The 15,577-nt window shown below is 33.6% G+C and overlaps 2 protein-coding genes across 2 annotated transcripts; one reads left to right on the top strand and one right to left on the bottom strand.

Moving 5' to 3' along the window:
• Positions 1 to 9,161: 9,161 nt before the first annotated feature.
• On the top strand, positions 9,162 to 12,751 carry LOC109187970 (SEC12-like protein 1). The gene is made up of 10 exons (XM_019338417.1): positions 9,162 to 9,558; positions 9,670 to 9,764; positions 9,886 to 10,018; positions 10,212 to 10,303; positions 10,419 to 10,518; positions 10,607 to 10,679; positions 10,935 to 11,055; positions 11,153 to 11,272; positions 11,443 to 11,513; positions 11,590 to 12,751. The coding sequence occupies exons 1-10, from the start codon at positions 9,394 to 9,396 to the stop codon at positions 11,715 to 11,717; spliced, it is 1,098 nt and encodes a 365-aa protein (XP_019193962.1). The 5' UTR covers positions 9,162 to 9,393; the 3' UTR covers positions 11,718 to 12,751.
• LOC109187971 (uncharacterized hydrolase YugF-like) lies at positions 12,725 to 15,375 on the bottom strand. The gene is made up of 9 exons (XM_019338418.1): positions 14,572 to 15,375; positions 14,398 to 14,495; positions 14,037 to 14,134; positions 13,887 to 13,936; positions 13,687 to 13,782; positions 13,520 to 13,609; positions 13,235 to 13,423; positions 13,080 to 13,145; positions 12,725 to 12,981 (listed from the first exon to the last, which is right to left on the bottom strand). The coding sequence occupies exons 1-9, from the start codon at positions 14,767 to 14,769 to the stop codon at positions 12,841 to 12,843; spliced, it is 1,026 nt and encodes a 341-aa protein (XP_019193963.1). The 5' UTR covers positions 14,770 to 15,375; the 3' UTR covers positions 12,725 to 12,840.
• Between the last annotated feature and the right edge of the window lie 202 nt (positions 15,376 to 15,577).

Raw genomic sequence — 15,577 nt, 5'->3', positions numbered from 1 at the left:
ATACATAATTATGTTCACATTGTATACATACATTAACATTGTTTGTTTGGAATACAACAAAAGATCATTATTATGTTGATAATCATGTAGTTAGCAGTGTTTGTTGGGTGTGGATCGAAATGGGTAGGGCCTTCATCTATTGACCTTAATTAATGATCTCCACTAGTATTTGACAAAGAAGAGTCATGAAATCACTTCCATTTCCCACCATTTTCCTTTGATTGGTAGGAGTTGGGAAGTGCTAAATGAGAACCATTAAATGATTTCTAACTTTACATAGTCATATTTTCCATTTTCTTGACCTTTTAGCATTATATTTCTTGCCCATATAAAAAGTTAGTATTATGGATTGTTTCTTTAGTTTTTTTTTTTTTTTTTTTTTTCATTCTTAAATTTCACCAAAAAAAAAAAAATGTTGTCCATATTAGAGACCTAAACTCTAATAAGAGTTACTCCGTATTAATTATTAACAATAAGAATAGAACTTAAACTATTTTAAATGATTTAAATAGTCATCTTAATTTCATCCTCCATCTATAAGATTTTATTATAGGACAAGTCTGATTTGCCTCAGCCTAAGAGGATTCTTTGCATGAATAGATGCGTTTTTATTCATTTTTAAAATTTTATGAGCATTCACTTTGTTCCTGCCGATTAAAACAAATCTTAATTTCTCGATTAAATTAAATTTAAGTAAGTTTTCATATCAAAATAAGATGATTTATTGTTAAATGAATATACTTGAGCTGCAATAACTAACTTTAAAACATGAAAGAGTAAATATTTATTGTAGCAGTTAAATTGATTGAACAATTAATTTGATAATCACGAATTTAAAAATTAACTTCCCATTTGAATTTGTGCTCTATGGGCAACCATAATGCAAGTGGATGCCTAAAAACTTATTAAAACTTTTGGAGTGCTTGACCATAGCTTTCTATTGGCATCACCATATCAGCCATCCTTGACAAAATGTCCTTATCCCACTATTACTATGATGCCATCACATCTCTATCCATTGATGTAACATTATCAAACTTAGGTTTCAATTTTCCATGGTAGCATAGAATAGTAATAAACGACACAATTTGATTTGGTAAAATTTTACGGCGTTCTTAACAATAAAGAGAAAATGTCCAATAGTAATTCACCTATGAAATATGGGTTTAGATGATTGATTTGGACTAGTTAACAAACTATTGTTAATAAAAATAATTAATTTACCCATGATGGTGTGAGTGAAATTACACGACTCTCTTTTAATAGCAAAAGTGCAGTTATCTTAAAATTTATGATGAACTGCACAATTTCTTTATTATTTTATATTTGGGAAATGGGAATTACATTGTAGTCCTAAAAGATTAGGAATTTGTTGAACAATTCTTTTTTAATGTTGTAGAAATTGGATTATCAAAAGTCAAAAACGGACAGCTTGCGGTACGAGCATTAACGTTCTTAGAATTGGAGTGTTAATTAATTGTGCGAAGCTATCCTATAAGGAATTGTTTGGCGTTGAACACTAGGACCATATTTTCATGGGTAGGAAAGTAAATTCACGTCCTGGTCAACCTTACTAGGTGGACAAGACACGTGCCGCCGTGTGCGGTGGCCTCCAGGCTCCAGCCGCCTGAGTTGGTCGTTGATTCCAATTTCCAAGTTTTAGCCCAACCTAGTGATCTTAGTCAAGAGCTCCTTATGCCGCCCTAGGATTTGAAAAGCTATTCAATTTTGAAAATGGTGTTGCTATTTGCACCACCCTTTGATCAAAAATGATATAAAGTATTTTTAAAAATGTAAAAAGGTAAAATTTTTTATTTTTTTAAAAGATTGAACCCCAATTCTAAGGATCTAAGGTGAAATTTTTCATAATTATATAAATGGTGTAAATAGTCAAATGGAAATTCATTTTGCTATTTGCAACACCTTGATCAAACTTCATTTATGAGGTATAATTAATAATTTTATAATTTAAAAATATAATTACAAAATATTAAATAAATTTTTATTAAAAAAAAAAAAAAGATGAAGCGTCACCTTCTGTGGTGAAAAGACAACCCATTGTGGATTGCCTTCTCACCGGGAAAAGTGACGGTTTTTTTTTTTAAATTTAATAATTAATTAATATTTTGATTGTTAAAAAAAAATTGATAATAAATATTAATCTTTGACCACATTTAATGATGGTGGTGCAAATAGCATTTTTCTATTTCCAACACCTATAAAGTTAGAGTTAATTACCGAAATGGTCCATTATCTATAGTGAAATTACTAATTTGGTCCTTGACTATTTTTTGACCAATTAAGTCCCTCAACTTTAAAAATCTTAACCAATTTGGTCCTCCTTTTGTTTGACCGTTAGTCAACCGTTAACATGGACCAAATTGGTAATTCACTATAATCAATGGACCATTTTGATAATTAACTTTAAGGGTCGATAATTCGGTTTTACCTCCTAGTCTAAAAAAATAGGTTTTACACGCACTCTAATTACTTTATTGATTTTACCTATAACAATTCATAGACTCGTAGTATAATTTACGCTATCACATACATATATGAAATCATTAATTAGCATGCACGGGTTTAGCTCAATGGTTTCAATAGGTAGTGTTTGAGAAAAGAGACCAAGGTTCAAACCTCGGCGGCAATAGTTATGTCTAAAGTGAGCAAATCCCTTGTGCGCGCCAGCACCTTATATTATAAACGCATATCATTTAATTTTTAAAAGACGACTTAATCATTTCAAAATTGTATTATTTATTTATTATTGTGTGCTATATATATATATATATATATATATATATATATATATATATATATATAAAGTAGGTCATTAACAATAGCATAATTGTGCAGGGGACAAGGATGATGACCATGAAGATCCATATTTTAGTAGAAGCAATATTGGGGTATCTAGTATATTCCTAAACCCTAAACGGATAACATTTGGATCCCAATGGTGATCCGATCCGGCCAAACTACAATGTTGTAGTGGGTATACTTTTCTTGTCTGTCTCTATGTCTGCATACACTACCTGCATTAGCTTTAACACACTGCCCATGGGAATCTACGCCATTTATTTTTCTCAATAGTGTTTGTTTTGTTTTCTTTTTTAACAATTGTTTCACAATTAAAATAATATATAGAAAAATCAAACAATTAAAGATAATTGATAAGCAAGCTGATAATGTAATTATAAGATTAAAGGATTGTGGTGGGTATATAGAAAGAATATTTAATTAGTATATATCCAACAAAATTTAATAGTTTAGGACAATTGATAAGTGCGTTGTTAATGTAACTATAAAGTTAAAGGATGGTGGGTGCAGAAAAAATTTATTAATATACTGAAAAACGATGGTAAGCATATTGCTAATGCAGCTATAAAGTATAATTAATAAAAAGAGAATCTTTATCGGTCATTAAGATTTTACACTAAGAAATTCCTATAATCCTATCAAGGTATTTTTTTATGTTTTTTTTTTCTACTAATTGTAGAGCATCCTAAATAGGGAATAGGTTTAGCTTGTTTTGTTGTCACAATGTCATTGTCGGACAGGTAATCAACAAAGAATTTGATGATGAATTAGTGCCGCCATAGCTCCAAATACAATGCTTGACTATAAAGCATTGCCCACACCCCAATAGTTTGATGGCCGAATATCTCTTTTCCACTTATTTATTGACAAATACATGCAAAACATTCAATCCCAATTGTGCTCTTTTTTTTTTTTTTTCCTACTAATTAATTAATTTTTAACAATTTTATATGTGTGTATCGTTTTTATTTAAAGCTTTGAAAAGACACCATAAACAAAAGTATTTTTTTGGTTCACAATCAAATTGGTTAGACAGTTATGTTGATAAATAGATGGATTCAAATTAAATTTGACTCCTTGTGGGAGGTATTTATTGACCTTATTTGTCAGGTTACCCATGTCTATCGACCTTATTAGTTTGGGTGTCGATAATAATCAAACTCATGATTTTTTGTTTTAGTACGAGAATCATACTAAACTTACTTGGTCATTTATTTCGGAGAAATCGAAGCATGCGCTCCATCTCAACTAAAAGCTTAAGCTGATAGTTAGATTGCACATTAATGATTATTTGCTTAACACGGGGCAAAAAAAGCATATATAAATTGAAATGTATGTTCAGACTGATTTGGTGTCACTAGTGATCTGAGGTAAAAGGCAGGGTGAAATTGAAGAATGATAGATGGTGATGATGAATGTAAACAAGCTAGCTAGGACCACATTGAATTGATTCAATTCTCTTCTCAATAATGCACAATTATTATATATTATTCTATATGCACAATAATTCAGTGGTCTGATCTGATCTGTCCACAATTCATCCTATGAAAATGAAATTACATCACTAATATTCATCATCTGTTGCCCTCCTGGGATGGTATATATGGTGTTTGAAAACAACTCATCACATCCCTTCATTTATGCCCAAATGTCTTATTGCCAGCTCTTGGACGGCAAGGATTTCATAACATGATTCCTCCAATCCAAACAAAACAAAACAAAATGCTTTACACAAAGAATATTCAAACAAAATGTAAATGCAATTTATTCTTGATTGCCGAGTGTATATACGGTAATACGGATAATTTTTGCTTCAATTAGATGGGTTTGAGGGTGGAATCTTTTTTTTTTTTTTTTTTTTTTTTTTAAATTAAGTTGCGTATAGTATCTGTAACACTAGTTTCAATCAATATTCTAGATTTTTTTCTTTTTTTTTTTTTTTTCATGTGAAGAGTCGTAGTACTTAACACTTCTCTCAATTAATAAAATAAACTAAATCGAAATTCTTGTATCATATATATTATATTCAAATATCGGTATATACTACAAAAGTGTTGTCAAATCATAGTTTAGCTGTATTGGCAATATCCCACGAAAGCAAACAATATATTAAGGTGGAATAGGGCCAAATAATGGAGGAAAATGTGGATTTGGCTTATTACTATTCTTGAAGATTCATATGATCCTCCATTTATTATTATATTATTCAATTCAAAATACAATTATACCTTTAATAGGTGTGTATTATGAATATATGCATAAGAGCTTCTAAACGGATAGTGTCATTATCTTTAACTACTTTATGAAAAGTAAGTTACATTATTGTAGATGGTGATGATATTAATGACATAGTATTTTCACTGTCATTCATTAAAATTTGTCAATGATTAAAAATTTTAGTAAAAAAATACGAGTTTAATTTTATAATTATTATAAACTTTTAAATTTGTAATATTTATAAAATTATCCCTTCCTCTTTTTTTTTTTTTTTTTTTCTTATTTTTCAAAAATTCTAATATGTTCTAATTGTAGGAGACACCTTTATTTTTCAAAAACATTAGTACGTTCTAACTGTACCATACTCAGATTAATCTTCATTCGCACCAAACCGACCCAATTAAGTAATAATGGTTATTATTATTACAAAACTATCACAAGAAGTTAAACTTTAAATCTTATTATTATTATTATTATTATCAAATCAATTATTCAACAACTTAATTGGTTAAAGTTGCTTCCTATAATTAAACTATCAGTGATGATGAAACATCTAAAGATCATCAACCCACTACCTTAGCTCACTCCTTCTTGGAAGTTGGAATGGAGCTAGTGGCTTGCTTAGCTACCAAGTTTATAATTGCACAAAATATTATACATACACACCCACTAGCTATCTCATTTATTTGGTCAAAATTAGGCTAAACCAATAGCAAAATTTGACTTTAATTTATTATATTATATAATAGTAAAGTCATATATATATATATATATATATATATATATATATATATAGGCTTTGTTTGGCAAACCTAGCTGAAAAGCTATAAGCTAGGAGCTGAAAACTGAAAAGATATAAGCTCGAAGCTGAAAACTGAAGAGCTGTTATGATTGAAAGTGTTTGGTAAAATTAGCTTTTTGATAAGCTGATAAATGTAAAAAGACTAAAAATGACATTTTCATAAAATTTAAATTAGTTTGTTTACATATTAAAATTTAACATTTTGTCTTTTAAAAAAATTAACATTTTAAAATAAAACTATTAACATAATCATGATCTAGCATGCATCTCATAATGAAGTACTAATATTGTTGCAAATCTAATAATAATAATAATAATAATAATAATAATAATAATAATAATAATAATAACGGTGAAAGTTGCGGATAAAAGAGAAGAGAAAATTGTTTTAATTGGGAAGGGTAAATTATGTCATTTTTTAAAATAATAAGAATAAAGATGGAAAAAAAGTTAAGAAGCTAGGAGCTTATTTTGAAGCGCTACCTAAAGTAGCGTTCCGAAATAAGCTCTTATTTTAAGCTAGAAGTTTATTTTAGGAACATTACCAAACAGAGCTTATAGCTTATTAGTAGCTTAAAATAAACTATAAGCTCTGCAAAGCAGAGCAATATATAAAAGTACTGAATTAAATGTGGATCCCGTGAAATCGTGCGAACTGAAATCTTGTGCTCATTAAACAAATTATTCCAACAATTTGAGAGGGTAAATGATACATGTATATATACCTAATCCGGATCCAGGATAACTGAATATGATTATGGGGTTGTACTTATTTAATGGAATATTTATAAGATAACCATTATTGCTTATTTGCTTACATCCTGCTCCTAATCCTACGCGTTGGTACGGTGATGCACGACGGCACGATCAGGAGCCTTAGCTTCTATTAAAGTTACAAATCAACAACAGACGAACATAAACAACTAAAAAGGATATCTTACGTGGCTACTAAATCTGGAGTAGTTTATACTGGGCAGTCCATAATTGTTTTTAAAAAAAAAAAAATTATATAATTGTTATTTAAACGTATGTTTTAGGTGAAATCGGTCGTCAAAATCTTAGCCATCAAAAGAGCATAACGAAGTAAATTAGACTGAATTATCCATAACTAACCGGCTCAAATTGAAAAGACCAAAATAAATTCTACAAAGAGTCGAACTATAGACCTTGTAGTCAGAATAATTAATGATTTATACTTATATTATATACACAGTACATAAGATATTATATGTATCCACTAGAAATAATATGAAGTATTAGCAGTTGTTTTGCTTATCCATATCCAGTATGGTTTACCTCCTTCATTGTGATTCTTTTATCAGTTAGGGTAAAACGAGATTTATTACAATATACACTACTTAGTATTAGTTTAACTATAAGGTTGACTTGTGGCAGAGATTTTCCTCAGAGACCAGGATGTGAGGAGTTTTTATTACCAACTGGGGATGAGAGTAAGAATAGGGGTCCAATCCCATCCCATTACTATCCCTAATTGTTACAATTTTTTTAGTCACCCAAAATATAAAATTTATATATGTATCCACTTGAAATAATCTGGAGTAGTTATATATGCTTATCCAAATCTTGCACCATATATATATACAAGTGCTCTTCGATTTGTTAGGACATAGACACGCAGTACACCGATGTACGGTTTGTAGATAGCCGTGTGGTATTGTACTTGTACTTTTGGGTTTGGCAGTATGCAAAACCACATTAAACTAACTGCACATTTTGTTAATGTTGTCAGTGTTCCTTTGGCTTATCTCAGCTATCTGCAGATGTATGTGTTCAGAGATTAGTTAAGGTGGTATTATTTGATTATGGGGCATAAGGGTAATTACCGATTAATTATGGTCAAAGTGGTTAAAATGCGTAGAGATCGAAAAGAATACCAACAGCGAAAGTACTCTGCTGGGCCGATACTGACACTGAGAGACGAGACGGGATCGAACTTTTCAGTAAGAAAAAAAGACTTTGAGTAGTTATGGATATTACTCAAAGATCGAACTAAGCAGGTGGGACTAACTTCGACTCTTTGAGATAGTTAGTAATAAGTAATGAAAAAAATGGATTGGCCCACCACTTTTGAAATGAGTCTTCTAAATCATAACCCAGCCATCTTGAAAAGTGGTCTAAATGGACACGACCCAACAACTCTAACACAAACATTAATTTCCTTATAAATATGTTTGATAAAATACGTCAAACTAAATGTTCTTGAATAGAAGGCATCATGTGAAGGTAGGGTCTATTCTTAAATGTCCTCTCCTTTATCTTCTTTTTCCCCCCCTAATTTTATAATAGTGTCGTAAATATATTTTGTATTTATATGTATTACTAGCAAAAACATATTATATAACTTTATTAAATAGGGAGTAAAAGATACTAAAAAGAGTAATATCTTTAGAGCATCTTCATTAATGGAATTTTTCTTAGTTTTTATGCAATTCATATGATGTGAAGGAGATAGGTAATGGAAAAGAAAAGAAAAAAAAAAGTCTTTCTACAACATATTACTTCGTAAATTTTTACAATTTTTATGATTAGAAAAAATACTTCAATTCGCACATCACGTGTGGGCAAAGAAGCGCACCAACATGCGCGTGTATTTACGTGCTTACACGGAGCATGTTGACAATTTATATCATAAACTAAAGTCTATATAGTATTATGGACCATGAATCAAAATAATGATATACAAGATTTATACTTGTAAAATACAGAATTTTTATAATACAAAACACAAAAAATCATAATACAAAACACATACACATTAGACTTCACCGTGGGAGATGCTCTTAGCATCCCATTAAGACTTGGAAGAAAGAGAGACTAATTCACTATTTTATTTTTTTTTTGAAAGGAATCCACTATTTAGTCAAAACTTAGAAAAGCCCAGTAGACTTCCAATCATATGAGCCCAGACTAAGGACGCCATTGGAAAGCCCAGATGCTTTTGCACACTATTTTTCAAGTAAGATTATAACCACAGATTACAGTTCCAAACCAGAAAATATGGTCATAATAATACAATTATATTATATTTCATTAATAATAAAATATAACAATATTTATTGCCACGAAAGGGATAATTGAACGGGTGGACCATTACTTTTGTACACACAAATTATGAATTTAATTTTTGCTAATATTTTTTAACTGTGAATTATCGAACTCATGATTTTTGGTATGGAGTTAACTTTGATGCGCATGTGTTTCATTTTAACTAAAAGTCTGATAATTGAATTGTACATTTATATATTATATATTATATACTCCGTATTATATATATATATATGCTTCATAAACTGCTGACCATTTCAGTGCGACGTATGTCCGGGCAAAGAAACAAAAGTCGGCGGTCTGCTCATCGTATACCACGACCAGTTTGTCTTACATTGGCAAGATCGAAAATGACGTTCAACACCTGAAAAAAAAAAAAACTAAACTCCTACAAGGAACTAACAGCCTTTATCTTCTTCCTCAGTTGGTACCTCTGTGCATTCAAGATTGCGTGGGCGTCGGAGGTTTATTAGTTTGAGGGAGGGATAATGGACAATGGGAAAGCGCCGGTGGAGGAGGGGACAGTGGCGTGTGCGTCGTGGATCAGACGGCCGGAGAACGCTCACCTGGTGGTCATCGGAAAGTCCAACCCTTCTTCGCTGCAGATTTTTTCCTTCCATCCCAAAACTACTTCGCTTTCTCCTTCTCCAAAGGTTCGCCCACACTCATTTTCCCTTCATGTATTACCATTCCTGCAACATAAAAATGCAATCTTTATGGCTAGAAATTGGTGAAATTTTAATGATGACCGGAAAACTTATCAGGCAAAGTATGCGTTTGAAGGAGAATGTGAACCTGTGAGCATTGCGGTGCATCCCAGTGGAGACGTCGTCGTTTGCTCTACTACCACTGGTTGCAAGTCAGCATTCTTTCCTCTCTAAAATGAATAAAAATGGCTCCTTTTTTTTTTTTTTTTTTTTTTTTTGAGTTTGGTTGTGACACTACAAGTTGATAGACAAAATATTTGGTTTTATGTGCAGATTGTTCGAGTTGTATGGTCGGGAAGATAACCTAAAACTTTCGTGTAAATACTTAATTCATCTCCAAAATGTTGGTCCACAACAGTGCTTGGCCTTCAGTGTTGATGGATCTAGATTGGCTGCTGGTGGTGTTGTAAGTGAATTTTAATATTCCTATATTTGTATACATTCTGGACAAAACCCGTCTTGTGATTCTAGTCTAGGTTGCCCATAGCTGATCGGCGTAAAATAGACAATTTCCACGGAAAGTCAAACTTGGAACCTTATAGTATTATAGATGACTATAGTTTATCCATCATCTGACATTTCCCTTGTTAAACTTGAAGGATGGACATTTCAGACTCTATGAGTGGCCAAACATGCACATTATTGTAGATGAACCAGGAGCTCACAAGTCATTTCAAGATATGGATTTTAGGTGACTGAATTGAATGCACTTTCAAGCATCTTTAAGGATATCTTTTCATAACTATCTTTTTGGATAAAGGATTGGATTGTTGTGATTGTTGCATTCTCCCCTTTTATATTTTCAGCTTAGATTCCGAGTTCTTAGCTTCAACATCTACTGATGGTGCAGCGAGAATATGGAAGACAAGTGATGGTATTCCGGTGTCATCTCTAGCACGAAACCCTGTACGTTTAACATCAATTAGTACCTAATTCCTAAGTTTGATACAGAGTGTTTCCCTCATTCTCTTAGGATTTTGATGTATATTGGCAGGACGAGAAGTTTGGACTTTGTCGCTTTTCTAAAGATGGAACAAAGCCATTCTTGTTTTGCACTGTCCAAAAGGGTATGGTAAAAATGCAGACTTTAATATATGCAGTCTTCCCTGTTGAGCATATAACCATTAATGTGCAATCCAACTATGAGCTTAGACTTTTAGTTAGGCTTTTAGTTGAGATGGAGCACATGCTTCAATTTGGTATCAGAGCTTAATGTGCAATCAACTATCAGCTTAGGCTTTTAGTTGAGATGGAGCACATGCTTCAACTTTCCCGGCCTTTTTGTTTTGTTTTGATCTGATCCTACTTATGGCTGTGAACAGGTGATAAGACGGTGATTGCTGTCTGGGATATTTGTGAGTGGAAGAAAATTGGGCATAAAAGTCTTCTGAAAAAGCCAGCTTCCGTAATGTCAGTTAGTTTAGATGGGAAATACCTTGCCATGTAAGTATGATTATCTGTAATTGGAGCGTTTGTTGAGTATCATCATCGTCTCGAGCAAAACAAAAATTGTGCTTGTGTTCGATTTATGGAAATGCAGTGGAAGCAAAGATGGGGATGTTTGTACTATTGAAGTGAAAAAGATGGAGGTTTCCCACTCGAGTAAGAGACTTCACTCGGGCTCAAACATTGCATCCTTGGAGTTTTGTCCTAGTGAAAGGTATGTTGCAATCTTGCATAGACTTAAGAGAACCTCTTAATGCTCCTTTGACGGGAAAGTTGTGTGCTTTCCCGTAAATCAAAGAGAACCTCTTTCCAAATGTCGTGTTTTTTGGGGCATTGTGTACTAGGATACTTAACCTCAGTATTTTCAAATTGTGTCGATTTCAGGGTTGTTCTTACTTCATCAGCTGAATGGGGGGCAATGGTAACCAAGTTAAGTCTTCCTGCAGAATGGAAAGGTGCCTTTCTCTCTCTCTCTCTCTCTCTCTCCATTTCAGAATCTGAGATTGATCGTATTCCTTTCTGTCATTGCAGAATGGCAGCTTTATCTGTTACTCCTGGGAATGTTCTTAGCATCAGCTGTTGCATTTTACGTATTCTTCCAGAAATCCCAGTCTTTTTGGAACTTCCCCGATCCATCCTCGAGACCAACAGACATCTGAAGACTGAATCATGTTTGGACATTTGGAATACACAATCTTATCGATCCAGGGATCGTTTGGATCCATGTTCTTTCAATATATTCCGAGATTTTTAACAGACTGTATTCAGGCTATTATGTTATAGAACCAGAAAACTTTTTGCAGACAGTTAGTAACCTAAAGACTCATTTCAACTACTTGTAGCCTAACTATTAACAGCTTTTCTTTTGTCTCAAAACATTGTTAAGGTTTTTTGTTTCTGTTCAATGAACACATCCTGGTTGTTTGTGCTGTTCTTGTTTTTTTGTTTTTTTTTTTTCCTGACAGTTGCAGAAAAAAAATTTGATCTGCGTCACGTAAAGCGAGGTTAGGTAAATGAAACAGAAACAAACTGTAAAATAAGTATTGTCAACTAGTTTACTTTCCAAGATAAACAATCTATCCTTTGGGCATGGTTGACTTTGAATTGTATGCTTTCTGCAAAATGGTGATAAATAAAGTTATCTTGTACAGATTGCTTCTTCAAAACCATCTTTCTCTCTCTCTCTCTTTGGTTTTTTGTTTATGTAATTGGATTTTCTTTCAGTTTCAATCATAGCATAAGCTTGTGAGTGATGGATATGGAGGTTGATTCTGCAGACTCTATCTCCGAGGCTCGGAGTGGGTGTATGGATGATCTGCAGAGGAATTTGGAGATCCTGAACAGCTTCACAGTGGGCATGGAAGCTGGGAAGAACAAGAAGAAGAAGAAGAGGAAACGCGAAATCGAAGCTTGGGTAGAAGAGGTAGAGAAAACCAGAGGTGAAGTTGTTGAACTGCAAGAAAGAAGTGCAGAAGGTATGAACATCAGAGAGTGTGTGGCAAGATTGAATGCTAAAGTGGAAGGGCTGATTCAAGAGTGGAATCATTTGAGGGAGATGTTTCTTGATGGAGAAAACACAGAAAACTCTGCCAATGTTTCAGTTTCACCTCAAGATTTGCAGAGAATCTGGGCTTGTTTGTCTATTGACTTCTGAAAAATACAACACTTTTTTTCTGGAATTTAATCATGTTTGGATTTCTGGGTTTCAGCCCACTTCTTTTACAATTTCAAACCATACAACTTTATTACAGCTTAAGATGAACACAATTAAAATATGCTAAACTAAAGAAAAGATGCCTCCTTTTTGCCATTTGTAAACTCTGCAATCAGCTTTGCCACTGATTCCGGCTTCTCAACATGGGGCAGATGGCCACATTTTGGGATCAGATTCACAATCGCATTGGGCAACTCACTTCTCAATCTCTGCACAAAAACGCCCCCCGAAAACAATCCACTCATCATCACATAAATAACGCAAATTTAAGTTCAAATATCTGCAGAAAAAAGAAAAGAACACTGACATGAGCAAGCTCCTTTCTGAGTATGTTATCGCAGGCACCCCAGATGATGAGAGTTTCTTGTTTCACCTACGGTGACAAGACCGTGTTAGTAGAATAAGCTGGCAACGAATCACGAATGGAAACAGACAGACTAAGAATAATGTTTTTTAAGGTACCTGTTTGATTTGATCAACAACATTATACCCCCCACTGAGCATGTAGTTAACAGTGGCATCTTTCCACCAAGGTAACAGACAGTGCAGCCGGCTTACCTCAGTCAAATCGATGCAGGTAGACAGCGATATACCATCAAAAGCCATTAGTTTTGCATACATCCTTACCGGGATGCTCTTCAGCAGAGAGGCCTAATCATCAAGACACCGTTTTTAGCGATACATAATTTACTGATTATTCATTCTAACAGGTATAAAGTTTTAGTTTTTAGAAATGAGAGTAAATACTGCAGCATAAGCCATCATTCTTGGCAGCTTTGTCCAAAATCCCGCGCCTTCCAGATAAACGCTTGCATTGATCAAAACCAATTTATCAACCTGCAAAAACAACTTTTTGTGTTTCATCCAAAAAGATATTGAAATTAAGTCAGCAGATCGAAAATAGTATTTGTTACAGCTTCTGGGAAATTGACAGCGAAGTCGATTGCAACTGCAGCACCAAGGCTCGGGCCAACTAGTATCATCGGTCGTTTGATGTGAGCCTTCCAGAGCTATATATATATATATATGGTGTTATCAGAAAGATCAGATGGTTTAGAAACACTTGTTTAGGATACAAAATCAGGAAATTTGGATTGTTTTCGACTGGTTTTACCTGGTACAAGTGGTATCTCTTTGATGCTGAGTTACAAGGAGGAAGCCTTGCTGTAAAAATGGATACAACATAGAAAACATGAAACCATTATAACATAAGACATAAGTCAGATGAGAAATTATATATGATCTGATGCGATTTCGAGTTAACCTAAATCAGAGAAACCCCATCCAAGAACATCTATGGCCCAGGCCTCTAAGCCAGCTTCCTCAAGCAAGGGATATGCACACCTCCATTCCAGGCAAGAACTGGAGATAAAAACATGTAAAACAGAAGACCAATAACCATTTCATAGCCAAAAAGTTGAAAAATAGGATTAAGCCAATTCAAAAAGGTGATGGTTAAGGGCTTTAAGGCATTAAGTGCAGTCTTTTATGATTCTATTTTTGGATGATGTGACAAAAAATCTTAGTCACAGGCTATCAATCAAATGGTCACTATCCAAAACCACAACTGCAATAAAGTGCAGAATATAATGATACTAACTAAAGATTGCAGAAAAGTGTGAAACCTGTCAAAACAGTGGAGAAGAACCACTGGATTTGCGCCGCCGTTTTGTATCTTTGGCTTCACACAACTACTCATTATACACCCTTCAGACAGTCCAACCTGCATAATATAATATATGTCAACAGAACTTACTCCAGAGATTACCTTATTTTCCCCAAAAACTTTTAGGACTGACCTGGACAGGAAGCCTCTGGATTCTCTGAGCCAAAGTTCTGGCAAAAGGGTCTTTGATTCTGTGAACTTCCTTAGGAAGGAAAGATGGAAATCCACAACAGCCATTATTCTCAGTAGGGACCTCCAACACCATCCACTTTCTGGACATACAACTAATTATTCCTGCAGCCATTGGAGATCCTAAGGTTAAAGCTCCCATATTTAGAATGTTTTGTTTCTTTGGCACCACAGATGGTCTTTGTGAGATGTATTTATATGCAGAAGCTCAGTAGCAAGATGTAAGTTTGATGACAGTGCAGAGCTTCTAGTAAAAGTGCAAAAAGTGCAAGAAACTATATATCTTTTTAGCAGTTTGCTGGAGACCTGGAGTGGACTTGAATTGCCTAATTATGATACTCAAATTAATGGGAACTAACATACAATAAGTGCACTTTAATCCCAAATTAGTAAAACTACTTGATTATTAGTTACTAGCTAATGATCTTTGTCCATGGAACATGAACCCCAGAACCAAACCCTCTTGGCTTTTGGCTTCCATTAATGTTGGAAACCTTAAAGATTGGCTCACTGTAGTGGTTAGTGTCTTAGCTAGTTGCATGAGCTCTTGCTTTCCAGTTTCTTGAAAGAACAGTTGAGAGGCAGATGAACACAGTTGAGGCCATCTTGGGACTTGACATGTGAGTGATGAAAGGATGAATCATGCAATGGATTGAGCAGGAGATCATCAGGTGGATAAGTCTTGGTCAACACGGTTTGGAATGACAATTCGAGAACAGTGAGCTGAGTGAGGATCAGGATCAGTCTGCAGACATTGTTTTGACTGATACACCATTCATTATATATGCTACTGCTAGTTGACTTGCATATATATATATATATATATAATGGGCATGAATGAAGTAGTTTCCATCAAAGTGGAATCTCCATTGCTGTCTTTTTTTTTTTTTTTTTAATGACGAGGAAAACACACTATTCAATGATAGGGCCTGTCAGTCTTGGCCATGTGC

The sequence above is a fragment of the Ipomoea nil genome, unplaced genomic scaffold (assembly GCF_001879475.1).
Source record: "Ipomoea nil cultivar Tokyo-kokei standard unplaced genomic scaffold, Asagao_1.1 scaffold1421, whole genome shotgun sequence".
Lineage (NCBI taxonomy): Eukaryota > Viridiplantae > Streptophyta > Magnoliopsida > Solanales > Convolvulaceae > Ipomoea > Ipomoea nil.
The sequence above is the reverse complement of the archived record's forward strand: the minus strand, read 5'-3'. Positions and strand labels throughout refer to the sequence as shown.

Coding starts and splice junctions, on each gene's coding strand:
- LOC109187970 (XM_019338417.1), top strand. CDS start 9,394: ATGGACAATGGGAAAGCGCCGGTGGAGGAGGGGACAGTGGCGTGTGCG. Junction 9,559..9,669: donor CGCTTTCTCCTTCTCCAAAG/GTTCGCCCACAC, acceptor AAAACTTATCAG/GCAAAGTATGCGTTTGAAGG. Junction 11,273..11,442: donor GAGTTTTGTCCTAGTGAAAG/GTATGTTGCAAT, acceptor TGTCGATTTCAG/GGTTGTTCTTACTTCATCAG.
- LOC109187971 (XM_019338418.1), bottom strand. CDS start 14,769: ATGGGAGCTTTAACCTTAGGATCTCCAATGGCTGCAGGAATAATTAGT. Junction 14,496..14,571: donor TCCAGAGGCTTCCTGTCCAG/GTCAGTCCTAAA, acceptor TATATTATGCAG/GTTGGACTGTCTGAAGGGTG. Junction 13,424..13,519: donor GAATGATGGCTTATGCTGCA/GTATTTACTCTC, acceptor CTTGATGATTAG/GCCTCTCTGCTGAAGAGCAT.